At 39.0% G+C, this 27,554-nt stretch overlaps 2 protein-coding genes across 5 annotated transcripts in view; both read left to right on the top strand.

The window, feature by feature from the left end:
- The window catches only part of LOC142571500 (uncharacterized), a 236,683-nt gene that overhangs the window by 126,130 nt on the left and 82,999 nt on the right, over nt 1-27,554 (top strand). The window contains exon 5 of one of the 4 annotated variants that reach the window (XM_075679909.1): nt 24,001-24,151. The exons of the other annotated variants lie outside the window; for them this stretch is intronic. Within the exon in view, the coding sequence (XP_075536024.1) occupies nt 24,001-24,151 (151 nt within the window). The remainder of the gene's footprint in view (nt 1-24,000; nt 24,152-27,554) is intronic. 4 annotated transcript variants of the gene reach the window in all.
- LOC142571505 (PR domain zinc finger protein 14-like) lies at nt 2,837-15,123 on the top strand. The gene is made up of 2 exons (XM_075679920.1): nt 2,837-5,688; nt 7,595-15,123. Exons 1-2 carry the CDS (start codon nt 5,616-5,618, stop codon nt 7,828-7,830), a joined length of 309 nt encoding a protein of 102 aa, XP_075536035.1. The 5' UTR covers nt 2,837-5,615; the 3' UTR covers nt 7,831-15,123.

Consider the following 27,554-nt stretch of genomic DNA (forward strand, 5'->3'; position numbering starts at 1 on the left):
TCGCATTGACTTGGCAGCACACTTCTGCTGACACCTGCATCTAGGCAAAGGCTTGCTCATAATTATTATATGCAATTATATTGTGGCTTAGAAGGTGAGACGTACGAAGAAAAAGCCTGCTGCACTGCTCACTTAGTGCAAGCCTAAGGCGCAGGGAAAATGGGATGGGATAGTCATAAGAAGTAATACTGGCTTTGCTGACAATAGCAATGTTTTGTAACACATGAAAAACATCGCATTTGCACAGCCTGTAAAAAGCTCTAAGGCCACTTTTCAAGAGATACAATCTGCCTTCAGGCCTTCTAGCAGTGCTCCTACAGCAGACTGGTTGCTCTGAAGCTCTGTAATGCAAGGAGCCCTGTTCATTTTGTCTTCAAAGTTTTACAATCAGAAAGTTCTGTGGGGGCCTTAGTGTGTAGTGCAACGACAAGACAGGTCTGGTCACACGTGCAACGGCTTAGGAACTTTTTACAGACTCTACATTATTTCTTAACTTTTGGGTATGCGACAGGTGTAAACGCAAAATTTTAAGCTACTCATTATTCTGCACATGTTCAGAAAAGGCCTACTATTTTATAGGAACTTCGGTAACATCAAAGTGTTGTATCATTTCAGTTGTAGCATCTACAGATATTTATGCTCTAGGCATAATTTTCTACCTATATTTACATTAGCAAACAATGTTTTTTCATATTTTGGACAGTGTTTATTGTTAGTACTTGAAACTTGCTATTCTACATGCCACCATGGCATCAGATATGCCAGCTCACGCCTTGGCTTACTGCTTCTTGCAACTAGACAGTGATGATGCACTTTCATGCTCTGCTGCATGAAGATTTGCTTCTGAGTTTGGTGTGCATGGAGGCAGTTGAGGCTAAGAGACTATTTGTTATTTAGTATCATATTTGCAACAAAAACACTTGTCCATTTTCTCATGTCATGTCCAGGTTATATACATGTGCTTTATGATTTTAGTGTGCGTTTTTGTACGTAGGAAGCAATCGGCACATCAATTTTTACGTTATTTGTGTCAACTGATAGTTGCTTCAATGAGCTGATGAACAAAAGCATTGTAGTCTAGTTCACTGTGTACTCAATCGAGCAAATAGCCTCCATACACTAATTTTTTTTTAGTGGGGTGGAAGGTGAAGCTGATCCTTTAGTATGTTCTGACATTTCACTGATGCTGCTCGCTTTTTTTTTTACCATGAGCAAAAAAAAAAAAAAGAAGACCGCATTACTTTAGCACGATTCACTGCGTGAAAAGCAAGTAGCTGTCACTATTTACTATTGGGGAACCTAGTATTTTGGCAAAACATTTTTCTCTCTTTTTTTTTTTTCAATTTTCATACTCCAGTTTTGTCTGATACAAAGCAGGTTAAGGTAATCTGAATCCCTTTTTTTTCCTTTGAAATGGAACATTCCCTGAAGTGCAATTATCAGCATCCAGACTTGCACAACGAAACAGGATCTTTGTGATGGAGCTTTCTCAGTTGAAGGACACACACAACACTTAAAAGTGCCACATCTTTATCCCACTGCCAAGTATGCATTATGCATGCTATTATCAATTGCTGCTGAGGGCTATGAGGCCAAGCGCTGTCTTGTCACTGCTAGCATAGAATGCCATTATGTCAGTTGAAAGTGCTGCATTAAAATGCTTGCATTCCATTCAATTCCCTTTGGAAGGCTGCATCTGCCTTTAAGGTGAAGCTTCCAAATGGCCATTCATCATTTCACCTCTTCTCTATGTTTCCGGTTGATAGTCTTGACAATGTTTAAAACTGAATGCACTCTCATGCGTTTATGAAGTTACACATGGAATAATTTTTTATGTTTGCATTCTAAACAACTTGAGGTATATTTTGGAAAAATATTGTTAAATTTCTACACTTAATGGGACATTTTTTTTTCCTTTTAGTTTAGTGAAAACTGAAATATATTATTTCCAGAGTGCTTGGTAGATATAAAACCTTGCTTTTGATTACCTGAAATGTAAATTAATTGGCACGATCAATTGTTTTATAAAAAAAGGCTCATCATATTTTCTTAGCTGATCAACTTTATAACAAAGTCATAGTCCGTTTATACATACTAATGACTGCAAGAACCTACTGTGGTGGCTCACGGGGTTTAATGTTGCGCTGCTGAACACGAGGTCACAAAGCTTAATTCCTGGCCATGGCGGTCACGTTCCAATGGAGGGGGAATGCAAAAGCGCTTGTGTGTGGTGCTTTGGGTACATGTCAAGTTACTCCAGGTGGTTAAAATTCAGAGCTGTCCACTACAGCATCCCTCATAACCCACTGTGCAGCTTTGGGATGTTAAGCCTTACAATTTATTTGCCCACTCCAGGAGCACTGGGACTGTTTTCATTACTGGGCTGGTGTAAGCCCTCTTGAACGAGGCATGACAATTGGCCTGTTTGGCAGTGTGTGTGTGTGTGTGTTTGTGTGTGTGTGTGTGTGTGTGTGTTTGGGGGGGGGGAGGCGTATTACAATATACCGCAGTCGTTAGATTGTGTTAATTTTTGTGCCACGAGTAACTGCTAAGTTGAGTTGCTTGGGAGATTTATCTTACTCATTTAATGAGTGGTCTAAGGAAGGTTAAAACTGCGCGAAAAAATGCAGACAAGCAGAAGGAACACACAACACACCATTGAGCCCAGACTGCCAACTGTTTATTCTTGAAAAATCAAAGCATAGGCTATTTCAAGCAAGATCCCAGGCACGTGACCACATTGTCACTCACATTCTGCAGAGTAACTGCGTTACAGTTACTCTGCAGAATTCTCTTGTGTTATCTGCACAAATGTGAGTGACGATGCGGTCATGTGCCTGGGATCTTACTTGAAATAGTCTATGCTTTGATTTTCAAAAATAAACAGTTGGCAGTCTGCGCTCAATGGTGTGGTGTGTTCCTTCCACTTGTCCGCATTTTTTCACGCAGTTTTAACCTTCCTTCAAGTATAAAACAACTAGTCCTCAAGAACCTCCTATTAATGAGTGATGCATGTCAATGAAAGTTCAGTACACGTGTTTAGCACTGCGGCAAAGGCTTAATTAACAGCTATATTGGCATGGTAGTTCCTGCCTGGTTGGTTCACTGATTACTAATAGCTTGAATGCAGTCTAGCACATAAATATAAAATGCAGCAGGGTTAAGGCATTTGAACGGAAAAGAACTGTGCCTATGTCAAGCTTCCTAAAAGACAATGTTGCTGCTGACCCACTGATCAGATTTTTGACGATCGCCGACCATGTCCACCGCTATCGTTGTGCTATATGTGTAGCCTGTTTTGTGGGCACAGGTTCGCCCAATAAAAGTTAGTTTTGTTGTTCACAGTATTGCTACTGTGTTCTTCAATGTCACCACCACATGACACTACATACTTGCACGCCAGCAATAAATCGTGTTTTCAGCTAATGGAGCCAACATGTTGGCTGCAAGAAATGAATTGCAGTGGCTGACTTACGTTGCCAGTCTATAAATTATCTTTTGGATGCTTTTGACCTTAGAAATGAAGTTGCGGATGCACCTGGCTGATGGTAAGTGCTTTAACTTATTGTTTCTTTGCACAAATTTTGGGTCTTTTTCATTGTTTGCATTCTCGAGACTGCTTTAGTGCAGTTGTGAAGCATATAGGGCTGTCGTTTTTTAGATAATTATTAAGCTTTGTTCAGAGCTTGGAGATGATGAAACATGAAATACAGCATATTGAAAACAACTTTATTGGATGTTTCCAAATGCTGTCTGCAACTTCTCGGACAACATTTGTGTACTGAAAGACATCACCCAGAAGACACTTAGTGCTGTTTAAACTAATTAACTTATTAGGCCTAGTGTTATAGGCCTAGTGTTACAACATCAGACTTTTTCAAGATGACTGCCAGGCATCTACTGGTGTTAAAATTGACAGTGTGTCATATTTAAAACCATTTTATGGCTTCCAAGACAATTCCACTTTTCAGATCAACTTCAAATTGCTGTATACGGGACACGAAACTCCATTTGAACATTCTGATGCAACTTGGTTTCTACTGCACTTCATTTGAGCCTTCATTTCATGTCCTTTTGCAATATGAAGCACTTACATGGACTGTATATTTTTCTTCCTTTCTGGTTGAGTCTTGTTATTTGACTGGCGTATTTGTAAATGGCCAGAATGTTACTGCCACTTTTAATTAAAAATTTTCTTTCTTGCACTAGAGTAATGGTGTAACGAAAGCTGAACTCAGTTCTACTTCATATAAATTTCTTGAAAAGGTTATTACATTCATTGAGAATACAGCAAGATCTGTTTTCATGACAGAAAGGGTGTGGTAGCGTTCGAAATGACCAGGAAGCGCAATGGGAGTACACTATGTGTGTATGTATGTATATATGTATGTGGCTTATACGTCGTACCAGTGCACAAAGTCGCGGAGCCATGATGAGGCAGAAGTGAAAAATGAGGGAACATGTCACACTTGCTGAGACTGATCTGGGTGGTTAGCAGGACAGGCGTGTCCCACTTATTCCGCATAAAATATTTCTTGGTTTTAGGAAGTGATTTTTCGTGCATAATAACAGATCAGAAACTCACTTTTGGTGTTTTGATGCTATGCATTTGCTGCATCTTTTAAAGGGTTAAAGCTTGTCCCAAGCTATTTATACACCTTGTTCAAACTCTTTGTAGTAAGTATCTTGAAATTCAAATTTTATGCAGGAACAAACCTGTCATTGGACTGCCTGAAAACTGAAATATCTTTGCAGTAATCATGCAAAATGAAACAGACCATTGTACAAGCCACGATGGGGAAAATTAGTGCCCATCTTTGTATCATGCCTAATATGTAGCTGTACCTTGCTATTGCATCTTGTTTTTTTTTTTTCTTATAGCATTTGTAGGGACTAACAGAAATGAAAAGCAAATTTTGTAGGGAAAGCAACTCAGTAGCTTAATCTATGCTGTTTCATAAACTCTGCATCATGCAGCAAATGTTGTAGTACCTGTCAGCCATCTAGGAACAAGGAAAAAAACTTGCCCATTGCACAATGCTAATTCATTTGTGTGAAATGCTAGGTATACGGTAAGATCATAGAAAAATTAAGGGCACACAATGGGCAAGCTATCCTTCATACCTCAGAACATGCAGCCATTTCTTGTTTCTGGTTAACTGATGAAATCCAGTTTTTTGCTGTTCAGCATGACATTGGTGAGGTGGAGTATAGATAATGAGTCAGTGAGAATCATCACTCAGAATTTCAAACTGTGTCGGCCCTAGTTCCTTGGAACTGGGAATTTCAGTGCAATAATGTTTGGTTTGAATCGGGCTTCCGAGTGTGATTCTCATGTTTGATTTGGTTGCACCTCTTTGGCTTTGGAATATGTGTTGTGTAGCATAGGCCAAACTTTTGAGAAGGATTTCACTTGTGACTTGAAGAGCTGGAAGTGGAACTGGGCAATGTTTTGTGATAGTAATGATTGCTACTGATTCTGGTTAGACATCCCATCGTTGAGTTTTGCTCTTAATTAATGGTGCATTCTGTTTGGTGCTGTATAGGAGTGTTCTCTTTTCTTCTCTTTTGTCAGGTGCTGCACTTTGGGGTGCCTAGGAAGTCTTGTGGCAGTGATGTTGCAATGTCCAAGGATGGCCGATGTCTCTCACTGGTGTAGGAAAGTCGTGTCTTGGGGTGATGTTCAGGGTTAGTGTAACCAGCAGAGAAAGCTGGCATGGGGACCGTTTAAGAGCTTTGATCATAAAAGTAATCCCTTAGAGCCAGGTCAATGTTGTGTACTGGGCTAAACAAATTGCATTAGCCTAAGCTTTTATGCGGTTTATAGTCTTGCATAGAACCTACCCCATTTTGGCCCTGCGAAGATGGATGCATGAAATGTCATATGCTGCTACGATGTTGTGCTGTTACATTAATTCATTATGTGATTTTCAGAATAAAGTGATAAGTATGAGTCTCCAGTGTTTACTGCTTTCTTAATGTGTAAGTGAGATGCAGTGCTGTAGTGGTTGCTGATGGAATCACGCGTCAAAACTAACTGTTGCTCGTGGGCAGACACGGTCAGTTATTCTGCCTATTCCAGGCAGTGTTAAATATATAGGTCCAGTAAAATATTCTTATAGATTCTTATACAATAAACATTTTAAAAAAGATGACAGAAAATTTTCCTATGACAATCTTTTTAAAGATCGTGGCACCACAGCCTTGTGATTTTGTAGACATTTTTTTGAAATCGCTTTATGGGTTCTGGTAAAGTGCTACCCGGTTTTTCCAAGTTGTAAGAAACAAGCTTGAGGTCTGTGTTGTGCTTCTGCTGTCGAAGACATTATGTATGCACATATTGGAAACGTGTTGCTCTTTCTAGTTTTTTTTAGCAGGATGCTAAATGACTGACGTGTTTATTTTGTCAATGTCTTTTGTTTGTACACTTTAGCGCTTTTGACAGTGCAAACTTGTTGCAATCAAACTGTTGATAAAAGCCCTGCTGATCGTATAATGTTACCTATATTGAGTATTCTACACTGGGCAGTCATAGACAGCAGCTATGACTTAATTTTGTCTAGTTGTTGGCAGGTAATGCAGCAGCATGATGAGTGTTTCATGGTAGGTTATTATGCTGTAGCTTGATGCTTTGTTATGGTTTGTTATTTGTGCCGGCTATTATGTTTCTCTATTTTACCGTTTTTTGGCTGTCGTTCCAGCTTATGACAATGCAACACACAGAAGATGTGTGTAGGTGGTGCACATGACCCTGTGGCTCTTTATGTTCTGGCTCTAACTACAAAAACATCCATTTCTTTGTGACCAATAGTGCAAAACTTGGTGCATAAATGGAGCGTATCTAAATGTTGAAAGGCAAAGTTGCTTAGTGATTTATTTAGTTGTACAACTTGTGGACTGACCACAGTGATCAGATTAATTCAGGCCAGCGAGAAAATAGCTGTCTCAGAACAGATCTATGTAACTGACTCTTCTTGATTCAGTGTAGTCCAAAACAAGAGGTGTACAGAATTGTTTGCCTCTTGTACATTGTGCTAAGAAATTGTAATGCCTTCTCAACTGCAGTTAATACTCATTTCTCATAAGAGTTGCAGACATAAAAATGATATGGTTTAGGCAACCGAGAAATTTCTCGATAGCAGTGTGTTCAATGGGGCTGGCTGATTCATCTTTAGAATAAAAACAGGAACAGCGCAACACAGGACGAGCGAGTAAACAGGACAGAGCGCTCGCTTTACTCGCTCGTCCTGTGTTGCGCTGTTCCTCTTTTTATTCTAAATTTCTCGAACATGCACAAGGACTCATAAATGTGAGAAATTGAATTTCCTTTTCTTTTTCAAACTAAAAACATCCAGCAAACAAATTATAGTAATTTATAACTGACTGAATATGCAAGTGGCTTGGCAAAAGCAATAAGCCTGAATTCATTTGTAGGTGAAACTGCTCACCATAGAGCTGATTGCTTGCTGCAGTCTGTAAGAGTGACTTAAGTTGGAAGTCATGCGTAAGACTTGAATGAAAAGTTATATGCCCAAGATGCGAATGCTGCCTTTACCTTTTCTTCTTGTCTTCTTTCTTTTCTATTTCTGCCTAGGTCCCTGGCGTGTGGCCACAGCCAACAAACCGTTCAAGTGCAGCACCTGCTCAAAGCGTTTTTGCTCAACAGAGTCCCTGCGAGTGCACCTTTATTACATGCACCGTGCCATCAAGATGCACGTATGTCAGCGCTGTGGACGCTGCTACAAGAAGCGCTATGACTTGAGAAAGCACTGGGAACGGAGCCCCCTTTGTGATGAACTTAATATGGCTGTTGCATCAAGCCTGGGATGATTTGGTTTTCTGGTGAATCTCCCGTGTGCTGTCAGTTTTGCCCCAATATAGATTAGTTTGAGGCATGAGGTGACGTTTTGTCGGTAGCCGTGAGAAAATGTTGAAAAGCACACAGAATGTTCTGCTTTTTTTTTTACTTTTTTACTTTATTATTATTTATTGTTGCTTCAATAGTGCTTTAATGCAGCTGGTTTACTTGTGGATAACAGAGACTGCTTGTGAGGAAGGGCAGATCAAAGGTTATCATAGTTCTGCCTTAGATACAAAGCAGTGACACAATAGCTATCCTGATGTTTAGCAGTAAGACCCGAGTGTTTTGCATGGTATCATTTACACTAAACACTTGTGGCACACCGAATAATTTTCACTTGACTGTTCATTTAACATTGGGCTTTGTATGTGTCAACTATGGATGCAAAGTCGTGCTTGCTTTCTGTATTCTGTCTTGCAAGAGCAGCATGTTGATGAAGTGTGTACTGTCATTGTCCAAATATTTCTTCAGCATATGCAAGAAGGAACAAAGGAATTGTGGCAGTGACACAGGATTTTGTCATCTGCATGTGTCTTATCTACTTTTGCTTACGCATGGCAATGAAAAGGAAAGAACAAGAATTACTAGATGAGGCTGACAGGCAGGTTATGTGCAATGCCCAGCCTCAGACGAAGAGTAATGCACATGTTGTTTATTTGTCACTGCGAGTGTTTACTTAAACTTGTGCTGTAGGCAATATTGGGAGCATTACCACGTAATAGTATAGCGCTAGCTATGACTTCCATAGTTTTTCTCATGTACAATTGAGCACATTTGTAACCACCCCAGTCATTATGAATGCTCAATCATTATGAATAAAGACACTGACTATAAGAATTGGAATGTAGGCCCAGAAAAGATAAGAAAAAAATTATGTCGACTCAATATTCTTACAACAGAAGTGCAAGCATAGCTCAGTTTCCCAGGACAGTTAGCAGATGTCTCGGTGCTACACTAACTAATGTGGGGTCAATGAGCAGCTGACTTCTGTGGATATTTTTTGGGACAATTTTGTCCATGCTGGCAATTATGTCAGCATTGTGGAAACTTACAGCGATGAAACGATTCAAGTAAAACTGCACAATGCAACACAGAAATGTCTGGCATGTAGTTTAATGTGCGTTTTTCTGTTTTCTTCGAAAACAACAGTAGGTTAAAAAGTATACGGGGAAGAGGAAATATTTTGTCACTGCTGCAAATGCTCAATCTTGCATTTGCTCAAGAAATATTTGGACTGAAGATACCATGGCAGCTTGAGCAAACAACACTGGTTGTGCAAGACAGCATGTTGAAGCTGACTAAGAAATGGCAAATAATTTTTGGTGGCATAACTGCAGTAACTGGTGTAGCTGTGAATACAGCTGAAAAGTCCCATCAGCAATAATTTCTTTGAAAGAAATGTACAGACAGTGCAGTAATGTTGGCTGAATTAATAACATCATGTTGCCAAAACCCTTTGAACAAAAGAAAAGTAACTATTTCTGGCTTTTTTGTACTTCTGCTAATTAAACATTGCAGCTGAAACAGTAACAAAGTAGAGTGGATGCATTTAAAGGAAGTAGGTTATGGCATATTGTATCTTTTGTAATTTGTTAGATTGCATTGCAGAAACAACACTCGCAGGCAAATGGCATCATGCTTTTTAGTTTGTTGGCAGCTCCCCCTTTGTTTGTCTATTAGTGCTTTTCTTGCATAGTGCTTTAGTTATAATATTATAAGTGGCAGGAAGCCTTACTTCTTTCATGCAGAATTGCAAGTATTATGTTGCAAGATTTAGATTGCTTGAGCACTGTTTTCGTGAGATATTTCAATTCCAACAATTTGACACAGAAATGGTCCTGGAACAGTTTTCCAGTTCATGCTTTTTGCAGGAGGTGACATTCAATTCGACATTGCTCTGTTCTTTTGGCTTTGGAACAGAGGTTGTTTAGGATGCTGGTGTTATATGACATAATAACCATAAGGTTTGTAGGAGGCAGTGCTTTTAAGTGTGTATTCTGACTGCCTCTGACACATTTCAGTGGAAACTGTTTCAGATAATGAAAATTAATACATTAGCGACAGAATGATAATTTTCACCTTTTTACCAAGCATACTCGTCTGGTCGCCAGTGAACACCTCTGACCACGCCCAAGATAAACATAAATGTCAAACAGCCATAGACTGTTTGTTTCATCTACTCCAAAGTTGATTAACCTAAAGTTTTACGTTGGGTTCCCTTTTTATACATTCTTTTTTATCGTGTCTCTTGTTTTCCAACATGGCAAACCAACACAGGAAGGTAAAATTTCTTGAACGATGCAGAAATTCGAGGACTTCTTATGAACTACGATTCAGAGGAGTTCAGTGTTGATTACGAGCTGTCTTCAAGGGACAGCAACAGCAATGAAGGGCATTTACCCAAGGAAACTAATTACCCTAATCAAAAACGATGAATTAGCATGTCTTTATTTTTTTGTGTGTGAATTTTCAGATAATTTTTGAAATGTCCTGCAACATATCGCCAATAAATCGCATTTGAATTTGGACCCTACTAATGTGCCACCTAAACAGAAGTCAGAAGACAGAATTTATTATACTTCTGAAAAACACCCAGTGTCCAAAGGGTTTCATAGCAGCAGACAGGGTAGCCAGCCGGTTTACATACTGGCTAAACTCCATCTTTCCGGCTCTTCCTCTTCTCTTCTCATAGCAGAACCAGACATCGGAATTTGCATAATGATGGCCAATTACCATTATTAATGTGCATTTAATAATGCCTCATTAATTAACGGGGCATGTAATCACATAATTAAAGGTTGACCAGTACTCAAAGCATAATCTTTTGCTAGAAACTTATAAAAAATACATTTTTATTCCAGTACATATTGCTTCTGTACTGTTTTTCTTTCATAGTGCAGACATATAGTGCTGCAGATATTGATTTCTTGGAAACTAGTGCAGAGTACAGTTTCTATCAAAAGGTTATGCCTTCGGCAGTAGCATGCCTCGATTATGCAATTAGAACATGCCCTCTTAGGCCATTAATTAAGAAGTTAATCAGCAGAACTTTAAGCATGATGATTATCATGCAAATTCCGATATGCTGCTGCTATAAAGCTTACTCAGCCAATATTACCATTTACCCTCATACTCTCTATTGTCAATAATGTCGGACAGTTGTTGCAGAAATGCATGTTATATGTAGATATTTTGGATACCTTGAAATGTGTTTTACTTCTGGTCTTGCCTTGCATAGGCTTTCATCATCATCAGCCTATTTTATGTCCACTGCAGGACGAAGGCCTCTCCCTGCGATCTCCAATTACCCCTGTCCTGTGCCAATTGATTCCAACTAGTGCCTGCAAATTTGTTAGTTTCATCACCCCACCTAGTCTTCTGCTGTCCTCAACTGCGCTTCCCTTCTCTTGGCACCCGTTCTGTAACCCTAATGGTCCACCGGTTAATAACCTATGCATTACATATGACCTGCCCAGGACCATCTTTTTCTCTTAATGTCAATTAGAATATTGGTTATCCCCGTTTGCTCTCTGATCCACACCACTATCTTCCTGTCTCTTAACGTTACAGCTAACATTCTTTATTCCATTGCTCTTTGTGCAGTCCTTAAATTGTTTTTGACCTTCTTTGTAAGCCTCCACGTTTCTGCCCTATATAGGCTTTATCATGCTAAAAAACATTGAACTTAAATTGCAGCTTTCCTCCACTGCTTTCTGCTTCATTTAGCATCGCTAGAAAAGGCGTTGAACTTGATAGATAACATACCATGCGTTTTGGAAAAGTTCTCAAGTGATTAATAAGCGCAGCACAGCAGGGATAAAGAAAATTTTTTCAGCACCTAATTCATGGTGGCCAATGTCAGGATCTGTATAATAATCACTAAGTGAATAAATAAGCTAAAGTATATTAAGTAAATTTTTAACCTGCAAAATTGTTGCCAACCAGTACACAGAGTGTATTCATTTACTAGAAATCCTTAGAATTTGCTTTACCCTGTGAAATACATCCTCGTAATGTGTGTTGAAATGCACTGCTGTTACAGTTGAAATGTTTTGCTTATATTGCTAAAGTCTTCCCTGAGACACCTAGTGTGTGTATATTGAAGTATATTGCTTACTAATATAGAAAACCAAAGTATATCTTTCAAATGTCACTTACTGGCTACTCTGCGGCCAAGCACAACCACCAGCAGGCACACTACACCTAAGCCCAATGTTGCAAGTTTCATTTCTTTGAGATTACGTGTTGCATAGAATGAAAAGAAATGCAATTATATGCATTGCATTTAACTGATTCATTAAACCATTGCTTTACATAGAATCCAACGTGTGTTTGGGTACGTATATTTCTTTCCTCTTTCTGTGAAGTTAATGCATTTCTTACACATTCACACACATATGTGCAGACAGTGTACAAGGTACTTTCGTGTTCCACATCTGTAACTTTTTCATTACAGGTGAGATGTACTACGTAACATATGATTATTTTGTGATTGGTATGTTGAGCAGGCACCTTGCATTTCTTAGGCAAACATAACTGGGTTCTTTGAGTGCAGGTGGCTATTGTGATCTTGGAAATATATTAATGACAAGTTTAATGCTTGGCCATAGTGAACGTGCGTCTTTGTTGCTACATTTAATTTAACAGCAAATCATGTACAGCTGCTTACGTCTGTGCCTAACACTGTCACAATTTGTGTGCTTGGTTCCCACATTTACCGTTGATTACATCTGTAAAGATTCTCCTAAATGTAATCAGAAGATTTTATTACTGAGGAGATCACATCATCATAAATACATGCTGCTTCCAAAGTGTTTGTAACCGAATGTTCAATTATGTGTGATGTGTGTTTTGCACATATGAGGTATGCAGTGTGACGTGACTTGATTGCTGGTAGTGTTGTACTAGTATCTTTATTTTAATGGGACCAAGCAATAAAAGAGAACAGATCACTAGTTGGCTACCTTGATGCACTGTGTCTTGAAGCGGAACATCACCACGAAGATATTGTGGAATGTGCGCCCAGGAAAGTTCTTTTTTAAAGCATATTGCATGTTTGTGCACAAACGAGTATTTTATATGTATGGAGACCCAGAAAACATCTCTGTAGGATTGCTATAGCTTGCAATTGTCATGTTGGACTGCCCTCGCAGTGTACAGGCATTATGGCGCAAGTGAACGCAGGTGTTTAGTGTTAAGTTTGTGCACTATTCACGAAGGAAATATTTTTTGCAAAGGAAATGTTTGTGCACTTGGATGCTTCTATTCTGTAGGCTTTTTCATACTGGCTGTCTTTCTATCAGATTGTCTGGAAAGGCACATATAGCATTGTGTACTCAAGTTATGTGAAATGTTGACCACTGGTACTTGTGTTACTCAAGTGAGTTGGTATCATTGAGGATATTTATTAAGCAGGCTAACTGGCAGTTAGCCTCTGTTGTGATCTTGCTGATTTAGCTGTAAATAATTTGTACAGCTTTATATGATAGCTTCTTCTGCATGCACAAGGGAATTTAAAGGTCACTCATTTTGTGTTATTGATGCATTTGCTTATTGAAACTTGTAGAAATTAGCAGTAGTGTGTGTTTTACTCTAATCATCCTGTAGATCACGTTAACTTATTTCATCATAATAAATACTGTTCCTTACACATTTCTAGTCTGAAAAAACTGCTTTCTTCATGTGAAGAATCAGGACGATACACATCATTACGAATAGTTTTAGAAAATTGTTTAGAGGATAAATGAGTGCTTTCCCTAATCACTGAATATCTGGCGGCACTTGTAGTTTCAAACGTAAAAGCCATGGTTTACACGGCAACTGTGTCTTGTCACCATCATGCCGGTGGGGTGCATATGATATAAATCCATTTGTGACTGTACAGTTGCCATTCTACATAAGTGTCTGTGAACATGGCTGCCATTGATTCTATTGGAGTTCTGTACTTTCTCAGTTACTTGCCTGTATTATGCTTTGTGACTTGTTAACTTGGTCAGCGAATTTATGAAGCCAAATAATATAACATGTATTATTTTTCATCACAGATGTTGAAACAACATACTTGATTACATATATCTTTATATATGCAAATACCTCATTTTTTATGAAGAGAGGGTCACGCACAATTATACCTAAATTCTTTCTCTTGGTTATGTAGAGGTGTTAATTTGTAAACTTCGTGCTGGACTTGTCTGGAGAGTCTGTATAAGCATGTGAAAAGTGAAGTGTACTCATTTGCCTTGTGTTACTTATGGTTTGCTCATTAAACATTTTTCTTTCTTTGTAGCTTTGGTAAAGGACATAAATGCTTCAGTGCCTGGGCCATCTTTCTGTGTTGTTTTGTGTAAAGCCATGATTGCCATAACTTCAGCTTTTAGCATATCAAAAGCAATGCGAAACTATTGAGGCTATATAACAAATATAATATTAGCAATAGACAATGAGCGGAATAGTGTTTCCATTGTGTATTGCCAGGTTGTATGTGCTAACACAGCATAGGACAGTGCTGTCATGAAATTGCATGTGCTTGGCAACATAGCTGAGAATGCCCGCTTTTTGTTTCTTGGTAATGCCATAACTGTCTTTTTGTAATGTTCTTGCTGACCTTATGGCATCTCTTTATTGTATAGCACTAAACATGACATGTAATGTCTGCTTTAGAAGAACACTGCTTTAACTTTGCAAAGCTTCTCATGGTTACTTCTAACTTGAGCCATATTTTTTGTTGTACCACGTAGTAAGTCCTTGCCCTTTTATAATTACGAGCAGCTTTCGTTATTTTTATACTTTTTTACCTTATGAGCTAAGTTACTTCTGCAAATGTTTTCAGACAGACTGTCAGGATTTAACTGACATTTTTAAACAAAGTATCTTCAGCTTAACGGTTCATTTTATGACTGGAGCAGCAAGCCTCTCTCTTTGTGAGCCGTGGTTAATCTGCACCTGTGTGGAAAGTTCATTCCTGCTTTGACCGCAATGTTCATATAACTGCTTTTATAGTCAATGTGGCGCACACCCTTTATGGACGGTTAGAGTGCTCTTGTAACAGAATTGACATTGCTACTCAGCTTATATGCTTACTCTGCAGCTATGCTTGTAGAGCTTGAAATCGGAGTGCTTTCTTTCTTTCTTTACATGACTGCTATATAAATTGCTTGATTGTTTGCAAATGGGGCACCGTGATATTAAATGTCATGGAAAAGCATCTCCTTTCTTTTCTCTTCCCCTTCCCCGATTTTGTTTCTTTTCCTGGCTGTGTGCTGATGCAGGGGCGCAAGGGGACGGCAGCGGTGGTCTGGGACGCTGGCACTTCTCGTCGGTTCGGCTGTACAACCACTTTCGTGGGAGCGCTGAGGGCAACTACCGATGCGATCCTTGTGCCAAGTTCTTCAAGAATGTCAGCTCCTGGCGTCAACACCAATACTACCAGCACCGGTCGCACAGGCGGTTCCCTTGCGAGTACTGCGGCAAGTCGTTTACGACCAAATGGTACCAGGGCCAGCACATCCAGAATGTCCACCGGTCTGAGAACAAAGGACAGTGAGGGCCTCGATTGCAAGCACAAAATGGACAGACTCCCGGGCACAAATGCGGGCAGGCTACACATGATGATCTTGCTGCAGCTTGCGAGTGACCTGCAGTCTGCACTTCTCAATGCTGTCTGCCAGAGCTCACTGCAGCTGCTCATGCTATGCACTTGAATATGTTAACCCTTATAGAAGGTTTGCATACTATGCTTAGACAAATGTGACCATTAGAAAATGAACAGTAGAACGTTAATGATTTAGTAAGCATTTCCTCAGGTATTGAATAAGCAGCAGAAGTGTTAAAGGTAGCAACTATAATAATTGCATAAAGGGGCATACCTCAGATTTGTTGCACACAGTTTGCACAATTAAGTAGAGGTATGATTACAGGGGGGTGAGGGGGTTAAAAAACAACTGCACCTCATGTCTTCCTCATGTTAAATGCAGTCAACTCTTCATGCAAGCATCAATGTTCCTGTCTCTCTTGCCCCTTCTCCAGGAAACATTCAGGACCTCATTCCCACATCTGCACCATCCCACCGCTGTCACAACACTAGTTCGCATGAGAGGAGAGGACTGGCCTCTTGTTGAAAATGGGTTGCACATAGTGTAAACCAGTACTCTACATTTTGATTGAGTTGATTCTACCTTATCGATAATTGGCCAAGCTTTAAACACTACAACTGCCGAATGTTGAATTGAGTACCCCTGTGTGCTCCAAAGCTCCTGCATGTGCAAGTTGCCTGTTATTACTAAAGAAATGTGTATGAATTTCTCGACTTGAAAATTAAATTTTCACCTGAGTGCTATTGCACCATCGTCCATTTGTGATATCTATAAGTGGCTTCTAAAGTCAGGAGAAAATTTTTGTTTTTGTTTTTGGCAAGAAGCATAGCTATCGTGTTGTCAGTCAGAGGTTGAAGACATATTTAACTGGCACTGCTGTTGCCGTCAGTCATTTGGATGCAGCTCTTTTTGTGTCTAGTATGCTTTGTCCCCATGACAGTTATGTGAGAGGCAAATGATGGATTTGTGTATGAGGCCTGTAACATGCTCCCCATGCCTCATAATTAACTTTTTTTAAAACTTGGTATCACAGATGCCTGCACTTGTGTGAACATCTTCTATAGTGTTTTAATTCATTGAATTTAGGCAGCAATATTTTTATCTTTGAATAATATGTTAATTGGGATGCTTAGTATAAAAATTTGGAGTTTAATTTATTGTATAGCATATTATGGTTCTTTGTTTCATTGCTGAATAAAACCACTACAGTCTGCGAGAATAATAAAGAACTTTTCCATACACAAAGGCAACTTCATGTAAATAACTCATTTGTTCTATCCTAGGAGCAGTGAGAATATCGGCAACTTTTGTATGCTCACGAATTCCGCGTTAGTGACACACAAAATTATGTCTGTAATGTGAACAAGCTTTTAAGCTGCTGTAGTTCCACCATTTCACACTAATCAATCATGGTTCCTTGATAGGGTAACTAGAAAGATTAAAAGAAAATGTTGCCAGCTCCCCAAGATACTGCATGATGACCTGGATGTGTTTTCTGGAGATTGGCCACTTGCCTTGTTTTCTATAGCTTAGCTGGAGCTGTAAGCTTGTTTTTGTCCTTGTAGTTTCAGACCTAGTTCAGTTGCCTGTGTGTGCGATGGAAGTAAGCCAAACAGTGCTTCTGCATGTATGCTGTTCCTATGTAATTCATGGTCGTGATGCTGTGCATTTTAGCTACCTTATTCTTCAGCTCCTGTCTTTCTGCTTTTAGGTTGCTCTCATGATGAAAGGTTGAGCAGCACCATTGCTTTATGCTATAATCAGGAGGAAATTTTCTATTCTGACCTAGTGTGCACATTATTGTAATGGCTTTTACTGACCTATAAACTTTTTATGAATGTGAACCTGGCTGTCAGCATGTCACGGATTTAGGCCTGTGTTTCTTTGTAAGAAGTAGAGCCACACCAGAGAGTGAATGAATAGCAATGCTATGTGCTGCTGTAAAGTATTTATCCATGTTCATGCTACTGTTTTCAATCTCTCTCTCTCTCTCTCTCTCTCTCTTGCAAGCATGCTTTAAAAAGCTTGGCACGATGTTACTTTTCTCCAAAAATTTGTGAAGCCTTAAATCAATTTTTTTCTCTGGCACGTAACAACAATTGGTCAGTATCAACTCTTATATAACTGCATACATTTCCTCCCTGTTTCATAGGGGATGAGCCAATTTTTTGTTTCAAAGACAATACCAGCGTATATAATGACTTTTTTTCAACACATTACTAGTGGTGGCAGGCCTCATGAAATGTGCAGTAATCACATTTTAACTTATGAACTTTAATTTAGTGCTTCCTAACTGTTTCCTTAAATACACAAGGTGAAATTGCAGAGTTGAAGATGTTCAGTGCTTGAGGCACCTCAACTTAGTGGGAATTTTGAGACTAGTTGTACCAGTTTCACCAAAGGTACTCTTCTCCAAATACTATAACAAAAATGCACTGGTGTTTAACTTAAAATTCGTCCTGCATTATGTGATGGAGGCTTTTTGGGAAAGTGTTAACTGGTGCACTTGTCTGAAAATTTGGGAAGGGATAACAAGAAACCGATGCGTCTGGGATTTTTTCTAAGTGTATATGGGCCTTAAGCACTGACATGCTTCTTGCTTCACAATCGCAATAGGTGTCCTAAGGTAATGAATTAAAAATAATTATAAAGGCTGGGTATTAAGTCTGTTATTATCAGCAGTGTACTATCCTAATTTTGGCTGTCCTATTTTGTAGCAGTTGACATTATGGTGTATAAGGTTTTGTCAAGGCGTTTGTTCCTAACTCAAGAACTTTGCCCTATTTATGCTTTGCTGTGGAAGTGTTAGTAACAAGATGGCAGCCTTTATAGGGATGCAGAGCTGTCAAGTACTTATAAAACAAAACATACCGAAAAAAAAAAAGGACAGACATACTAAAGCAACACGAATTCTCAATTATGTTATACCGGTGTCACACGTGCTGATTGCGATCGGGGCTACAAGGACCGTGTTGCTACACAGCCATTTGCAATTGCGATCTTGTGAGATCTGGATCCAGACAGTTGCCATTCGTGAATCGTGATCAGGCCTCTTGACCACAATCGCAGGCTCACGTCTGCGCCCTCTAGTGCAGTATTCTGAAAATGCTAAAAGCATAAAGTGAAGCTAACTCAATGAAAAATATTTAAAAAAAAGCTTTTGATCAGCAATAGTAAGCTGAAGAATAGAAATATTGTCCCAGTTTAACCATATTTTGCCAATCTGAATGTGTAGTCAAGGCATTGTGCAGTTCTGAGAGTTGCCGACCGTCAGCAGACAATAATAGCTCAATCCCAATCGTTGGACTGTGTAGCAGAGACCATTGTTGATCGTGATCAAGAAATCTCATCCGTATCAGCCCTGATTGCAATCAGAAGTGTACCTGTTACACCGGTATTATATGTCTTTCTTTTTTTGTGGCACTGATTGAATCTTGGAAATAAAATTGCCAATTAACCCCATATCTATGTGCTTCCAACTACACATATCTGTTCATAATTTTCCTGTCACCTAATGAAGAACAGACATTTGAACATATTGCTTTTGCATAAAAAATCCTTTTTGCAGGATATAAAATGCATTGAAGAAGAATTGACGTTCCGTCAGCATGGACAAAGAATATTTCTTATTACTGTTTTTTTACAAACATATGCTTCAAGTGTTGATCTTATTTAAATTAAATTATTTATATTGCATTTTTCAGAAATGATTGTATGACTCTGGGATGCGACCAATTGTGTCAGATGAATTAGAGGCTCGATTGCACAACATTTGGACAGCACACACAGAAGAGAAACACGCACCACCAGAGCGCTACTTGCAACTATCGTTTTATTCCCTTGCCAATGGAATAAATACTGGAAGATCCTCGGGGAAGGGGGGGGGGGGTAACGACAAAAAAAAACCAAAAAGATTTTTACAAACATGGCCATCCACCAAATCCAAGCCAGCTTTGTCATGTGATCATTTTTGACATCGCAAAAAAAGAACCAAAATACAAAATTCCAGATTAGCGCGTGAGGAAATCTATTTCCTTTGCACTAAGGGAGACTGATGGCATGCTTATGCACATACTTCCCAAACGTGCAATTTCAGAGGCTTCGATTATTTCTCGCATCATTTGGCTGCCATCTTTGCTCACAGTCTTGCATTTCTTAAAGAATGGCCAACATCCGCATAATCGAAGCCTCTGAAATTGCACATTTGGGAAGTATGTGCGTGAGCATGCCATCAGTCTCCCTTAGTGCAAAGGAAATAGATTTCCCCATGTGCTAATCTGGAATTTTGTATCGTGGTTCCTTTTTTGCGATGTCAGAAACGATCACATGACAAAGCTGGCTTGGCTTTGGTGGATGGCCACGTTTGTAAAAATCTTTTTGTTTTTGTCGTTACCCCCCCCCCCTCCCTAGGATCTTCCAGTATTTATTCCATTGGCAAGGGAATAAAACAATAGTTGCAAGTAGCGCTCTGGTGGTGTGTGTTTCTCCTCTGTGTGTGTCATCCAAATGTTGTGCAATCGAGCCTCTAATATGCTATACCAACACGCCCAGTCTTCAACCTTGGCAAGTTTCGTCAGATGAATACTCTTCCATGCATTTCTGTTACATCCATTTTTCATATCAATATTCCCTTATTTGTGCTGAGAAGTACAGTACGCTTCATCTTGTTTGCACTGACACATTATGTTGATAGTCATTTTTATTGCCTTTGACATCTGAGTTAATGAGGCAGGGACTTCCACATGCATTTTTTTTTTCACTTGTTTTGTATAGATTTTAATTAGCTAATTTATCAGGAAGCAGTACACATTTGGGGCTAGCTTTAATGAGTTAATAGGTAGTACCAGTTTTGCTTTTAAACAAGCGTAGAACCTCTTTAACAGGCTATCCTCCTACTTGTACCTCATTGTTGAGGTTGCAAGAAATGGAAAGGTTCCTTTGTACAAAAAAAAAAAAAATATGTTCCTAAGAGCTGTGATGTTTTTAAGCTAACATAGCTTATGACAGCAGCCATGTAGACATCTACGTAGCCAATTGAGGCACCTATGTAATTGTGCATGTGAAAAATTGTGCAACGTGAAATTGCAGCCCAAAGTTGTGCATTTACTCATTGCCACGTCAGGTGTCTTTAGCAGTTGCGGGCACTTGTGTTACATTATAGTGAACAACTTAAGAATAACTATACACTTTCTGTATCAAATGTTTATTCACCCAGCAAGACTTCTTGAGTACTCATCAAGACATCGTATATGGCAAATCCATTCTGTGTAAATCCGCAAAGTGGAGTGCATTTCAATAAAGAGAAAAATTGCCAACCACCGAACAGTAGTATGAAGCAACAAAGGAAGCCCATATGGGTTTCCCAGAAAGAGCGCTTCATGCAAGAAAAAGCTGCACTGGTTTGCTTTGCAGCTTCTTGCTACTGTCAGGTGGATGACAATTTTTACTTTTCATCTATAAGACATTAACTTGCCAATAGATGGGTAGGTGGTTTGTTGCTATGTCAGCTGACATTTGAGGCATTGTTAACTACTGCTAAAGAGACGTGGGACAAGAACGAGAAGCACACAGGACACGACGCCAGTTCCAGTGTTGTGTCCTCTATGCTTCTTGGTCTCGCCTCTTTTTAGATTTAGCGATAAATAACAATGTCTCAAGTCTAGAATATGTACCAACTACCCCAACTTTCATCTCTAATTAAGTCAGTTGACAACTTGTAACTTTGTTAATTGCAATTGCACATTCAGTAGCTGGAAAAGCATGTAATCAGAAACTTTATGCTGACAGTTGATCTGATGATAGCCAGAAAAATGGCATTATGCATTCTATTCTATCTGCAGCAAATGTGAACAGCTTGGGTAACAACCCATTGTTTACTCCCAGGGGTCATTTCTGGGTCGCCATGACACTGTAGATGTTGTCGACAACTGCTCTTAATTGTTTGGCATTCAAAAGCTTTTGTTTCTTTTTTCGTATTTTGTCTGTGAGAGCATAGAAGTTTGTTTGGCAGCCGATGTTTACATTTACTACAACCTCAGGCTCACATCATGCAGAGTTGCTAAACATTGGTCCTACTTCATTAATAGATTATTTCTCATATTGCTATGTGAGATTGATTCGTTAATATGATGGTTTTGTTACCATTTACTTACATCAGCTTGTTCTTCAGGGTCTGCTGAAAGAAATAATGCACTATGAGACATGTCAGAGGCAATGCTGATGAGCAGTGCTGCTGTAGGTACATTTTATAATTGCTTTACAGCCTACATAGCCCATGCAAAAGGAACTATAGGCAAGCAGTATAGCGTAACATTGCCTAGATGGAAAAATTAGAGTGCAAGACCTTTCACTTTTTCTGCTCTAGGCAGGTAAATAAGTTAGTGTAAAAGCTCTCCAATATTGTAAAGCTGCACCTGATTTTAATTAAAGTGCCTGCTGTCTTATTATTTTGTTTGAACAAAGTAGCATAAGAAACTTGGCAGTTAGGCGTCAGACTAGTGCCATTGCACTGCCTTGCCTTAGAATTGATGTTTCTGGGTACAAGTTGTCGCTACTTTCAGCGTAATGCCGTTCATTACAATATTTTCGCTGTAACTAGCACTGCATCTGAACTTCTCAGCTAAGCCAGAAAGTCAGCTGCCTTGTGCCTTTTTTTTTTACTTTTGTTAACAAGGCTATTTGCAGGACATTTGTTCATGTTAGGTCATGGTATTAGCAACCGCTCATGTATTTACGGTCCTCTAAACATCATTGTCTAGATATAAGTCACCTGTAGTCTTAAAATTTCTTGATTTCTCACCAATGATTTCTCACCACTCTCGAGTGTCAAATAATTATGAACGTAGTACTAATCTCACTTGCCAAGTTCATCTAAGACAGAATTTGTTTTACCTTTCTCATTTTTCTTCTCTCTTTTGTGTGAATTACATACAGAATGAGCAGCTGTCAGAGCAGCTGTCAGACTAGTTTGTATGTTGTGTCAGCTAACTAGTGCTGTACTAATGATCTGAAAAATTTACTCTTATTCGTAACACAATTTTGAACTCGTACTAATGCGGGTTTGTAGACTGGTGTTTAAAAAACTTTGAAAACAATGCTCATGGTGTACCGCATGTTCTTACTGCGTGGCAATCTTTGAAGTATCCCTATATTGTATGACAGGCATAACGAAACCTTAAAAAATTTCAGGCTTCAGTTAGACTTCTACTGTTGCATACATTTAGGGAACTGATAAGCTTACCTTTGGCCAAAGTACCTCTTTTTAGACCATACTTATATTCCTTATTTGTGTTTACCCTATGGTGATCACTGTTTTTAATGGCATTTGTGTATCATGTGGCATTGTCTGTGAGGTGTGTTTTACAATGTGTGATGATACGTGTTATTAATATTAAGGCGGGTGCATTTCCTTGTTCCCTAATGCTTCACTTTGCGCATATCTGTTGCCTGTAGGGCTTGCTCTTTAGTTTTTATATTAGTGTGTTAGTCTCTTGTAGCCGTGCACAGTGTATGTATGTGTACCAGTGTACATGTATGTTGAGTATACCTATTTGTCATTTTTGATGCATTAATACTCGATAAGGCATTTAGAGCTTCTACATCTTGATGTCACTTAGTACTTCATTTTCCAATTAGTTTATGGTACGCCCTGTGCTCAGTTGAGCCTGTGTACTTTTCAGTAATCCAATGGTATGTAATGCTTTTATAGTGAATAAATGTAACTCTTTTGAGACTTAGGTTGTGTGCAAAGTGTGATCTGTGAGAAGCAGCAAGGTCCTGAAGAATTCATGTCATTTCTGTTCTTTACGTTTACATTTGACCTTCCTCTTCGTAATGTGCCTGGAGGTTTATGCTTGCTTGTGATCATACATGTAATTATGAATAAGCTCGTATCCCTTTTGTGTAGTTCTTTTGTTTACTTTGTGTCTTGCAGCTGTGCTTGCACATTTTATCTACAAATCTTACCTTTTATTTTTCTTGGTTGTATGACCTTTAGCATTGTCAAGCCACAGCACTTAATGTTGTTTTGTAGGCTTGTATAGAAGGAACAGGTATACCCTGTTTCTAAAAACATTTTATGAGTATGGATCATGGCTCCTTGATGGTGAGGCATAATGTTAAAATATTTAGTTTTACACGTGGCCTAATCGTGTGTAACATATTACAAGGAACAGTTTAAAATAATGCACAATTAGAAGGCCTACGAGCATTTTTATTTTTTAAGGGCACAGCCATATTGAACGACATCTTTACAAAGCTGAATTGTTCAGTAACTTTGTGAGCAAAATGGTTTATGTGAGTTTTGTTCATTTTTTTTATTGCAAACTTTGATGAAGCTGGAAGGGTTCAACTCACTGGAAGGTTCCCATTACAGAATGATATATTTCTTCATAGCTTCAACTTATGCTAGCTTGCAGGCAGCCTGCATAGAAGACCACAGCTGGCTGAACTTGGGAAGTGATATTTTTTTCTAAACAAAGTTGTTTGGAGGCCACGGCTCTGTGGCGATGAATGTACTTGGTAATCATTTTGTTTTGTTGCCTGCAGGTAACCCTAAGAATTCGAGTGCTGCTAATACTTCATACCCCACGGGTCTTGTCTGGGGATCTGTACTGCCCCAGAGTCGGGCAATGGCAGCTGCATCATCCTCCTCGTACAGGAATTCTGCAGACTGGACTGCCCCAGGTCCTCCTGCAAGGTGTGATTTTTCACATGGCAACACATTTTTTCTCTTTCGTGCTGTAGATTTTGTAGGCAAGGTGGCTCTAACCAGAAAGAAAATGTACTTTTACCTGTCAGCAATACCACTGCAGGAATTACACCAATACTTTTGTGCAAGCTAGAAACTGAAAGAGTGGGATTTACAGAGTAGTACCCTGAAAGAGTAGGAGTAGTATTTACAGCGGAAGCCTGTATGGCAATGAATTTGGCTTGATATAGACATCTCTTTTATTGGCAGGATGCAGCTAATCCATTTAGATTAATCCAATTTAGATTCATTTAGATTAATCCATCATTACTTTTCAGCAGTGCTTTACATGTTGGCCTTCTTGGGTGGTTCCATTGCCTACAACAGGGTTGGTGACGTTAAACCATTAGCAAGTGGGTGCCTGGCAAAGTTTAAGACACCTCCACATCACTTGTATTCCTGAATGAACAAATAATTAGTATTTGCACCATAGCGTGGATGTTTCATATTCTTTTTTGGTTGATTTCTTTAAAACGGGTTTATATTGTGGTGCGTGAACATTCGAAGCTTTTGATCAGTGAATCGAGTTTGACAAATTCAACTTGGTCTTTGAATCAACAAGGGACTATTTGTAAATATGAACATATTTGTAATAGTTTTCGAACATTTTAAATCGCCAACTGAGGGCAGTCGAACAAAAGATTGTAGCAGAAGTGTGATAAGTTTTGTCCTGGCAGGTATAGTAAACATAAAACATGAGACATTACGTTGTGGAGCACGCTGTAAGTTGCTCAGGGTGCCACACTTTTCTGCTTAACCCACTATCATTCTCACTCACTGAAGAGTCTGGAGGGTGCGAACGAACTGCTTATTTGTTCATAATGTGTTGTTTGTGCTTTTAATGAACAACGCTTCACTATTTGCAATGCAGTGATAGAACTTTGAAAACACTGTGAATATACTAGGATGGGAACATTGTTCTATATTAATGGCGTTTGATAATGACTATTCATTGTTTGAAAATTGTTAGAAAAATATTTGTTATTCGATTCATTTCACTTCTGGCGCTATTCTATTTGTATTCTGTTCAGTCTCAAAATTAACTGTTTGTACACTCCTAATTATAGTATGCAGGTATTGAAGCAAAAGGCTTTGAAATATATTCTGCCAATAATTTTAATCTTGGAGTTATTCTTCTTGCAGTCTGCACAACTGTTCACTTTTTCCTCTTATAGTTTAGTCATTTTAATGCAGAAATGTTTTGATATTAGGCCTCTCTTAAACTTGCTGTCAAAATAGAGGAAGTAACTTATGACATTGTATGCCTATATTTGAAAGTATCTTTGTGAAAGTAAGGCAGTGATGGTAAGACATTGAGATATTCCTTATCACACTTTTGTCTTTTTCCTTTTATCCATTCATTTACTCTTAAGGAGTACTCAAACAAAAATTACAACTTGAAATAACTGGTAGATTTCACTTCTGCGAGCTCATAGGCATCATCTGTACAGTATCAATAGCAAATACAACTTAGAACGCATTTTAATTTAATTTTCAAGTTCATGCAAGCAACGAATCGAAAAGTGCAGTACTTATCCGTGTAGCCATCAGCAATGCAAGCAATGTTACGTTATAAGTTGCAGCAAGTGATTTCAGTGATGCGCGATGTCATTGGCTTGTCTCACCATTCAGAAGATGTTCAGCACTGTTTGCATTGGTTTTCTTGCACTGACTACACACGAAACGTACATGCGCATACAAAGTGTATGTGCAAACTTCTTACTGTTACGGTTACCAGTGCCATAACCTGCAGTAGCAAAACAGGTGGCAACATCCTGGGACGATTTGTTTGACTACAGTGTATTCAAAATTCTTTTTAGTCGTGTCAGGGTTATTGTCGAAGGGAATTATCATAATTATCATGTTAAAGAGTGTGTCACTACCGACACTTTATGCCAGCAGTTAGGTAGAATACATAAGTTGCAGTATTAGTTTTGCATGCTCTGTGGTGAGACACAGTCTTGGTAGATGTTTCTACCAGTGTTGTTCCTGCGGTGCAGCCCTCTGCTTATCCAGTAAATCGCAAATGGTAAGAAGTTTACAAGCACGCTAAAGCTCTTTAATGGCGGAATCATGTATGGCATAGTCGACTTCTGCCCAATGAATCATTACATTGATGTATCCATGCACAGGCTTCTTACCAAACTAGTAGACAAAACAGGAGCACAGGTCTGTGTGCTCATGTAATCATTGGTGCTTACAAGCATGCCTCTTACATCACGGGGCACGAATTGCTCTTCGAAATCAAAACTGCGACTGGACATTACATACAAGCATATAACTAAGCAATCGTCGCACGTTAGAGCCAACAAGCTTTTTGCCATTATGTATTACTGGATCAATATCTACTGATTAAGCGCAAAAAGCAGAGCCCCTAAAGATGTGTGTCACTACTCTTTTAAGGGTATCTTATGTTAGGCTTTTCAACAGTTTACTCTGAAAATAGGCAATAGAATATACATCAGCCCCTGCTCACATCTTAAGATTTAACCTCTCCTGAAAGTGCTGAAAGTGTAGCAGCCATGTTACTACAGCCTAATTAAGTACTAATTTAAATAAATATATTAAAATTAAATTATGAGCTTTTATGTGCCAAAACCACAATCTAATTATGAGGCATGCCGTAGTGGAAGATTACAGATTAATTTGGCCACCTGGGGTTCTTTAACGTGCACATAAATCTAAGTACAAAGGCATTTCTTGCATTTTGCCCCCCATCAAGCGGCTGCCACAGCCAGAATTGAACCAATGACTTCGTGCTTAGCAGCGCAACTCCATAGCCATGAAGCTACTGCGGCGGGTCAAACAAAACTTAACGTCGATATGAGAAGGCCCAGTGTAAAGAAGTTCACAGTGTAAATAACTTTACTTGTTTCTGCATCTTAGCTTTATTGAAAGTATTCTTTCCATGATTTAGCTAAGTAATTTTGTTCTTTAATTATTATTTAGCAAAATTGATACACATTGCATGTGCTTGGAGCAATTGTGACAAGCAAATGAAGAAAACAAGAACATCGGCTAATGCAGAACCTTTTGCATGCAAACCCTGCTGGCATGTGTTGAAACACATTGATTGTCAGTGTGAGGACAGGATGCGTCGCTGCACTGTATGTCATATAGAGAAAGCGCACTGAGTGTGCTCTATTCTAATGGATGTGCTCCCGAATGCCTCAGAAATGCTCATTTGGGAAAGAAATGTGCATTGCTTTGGTGTTGTCGCACTGTGTTGTTGTTGTTACTATGAACAATGTTGCCAGTAACCTTGGACGTGCAAAATACTGTACAATTGTAAAAAACAGCTGTGATAACAATGATACATGTGTCAACACATGGCAAAATTTGACGGTGTCTG

Source organism: Dermacentor variabilis, chromosome 2, assembly GCF_050947875.1.
Source record: "Dermacentor variabilis isolate Ectoservices chromosome 2, ASM5094787v1, whole genome shotgun sequence".
Classification (NCBI taxonomy): domain Eukaryota; kingdom Metazoa; phylum Arthropoda; class Arachnida; order Ixodida; family Ixodidae; genus Dermacentor; species Dermacentor variabilis.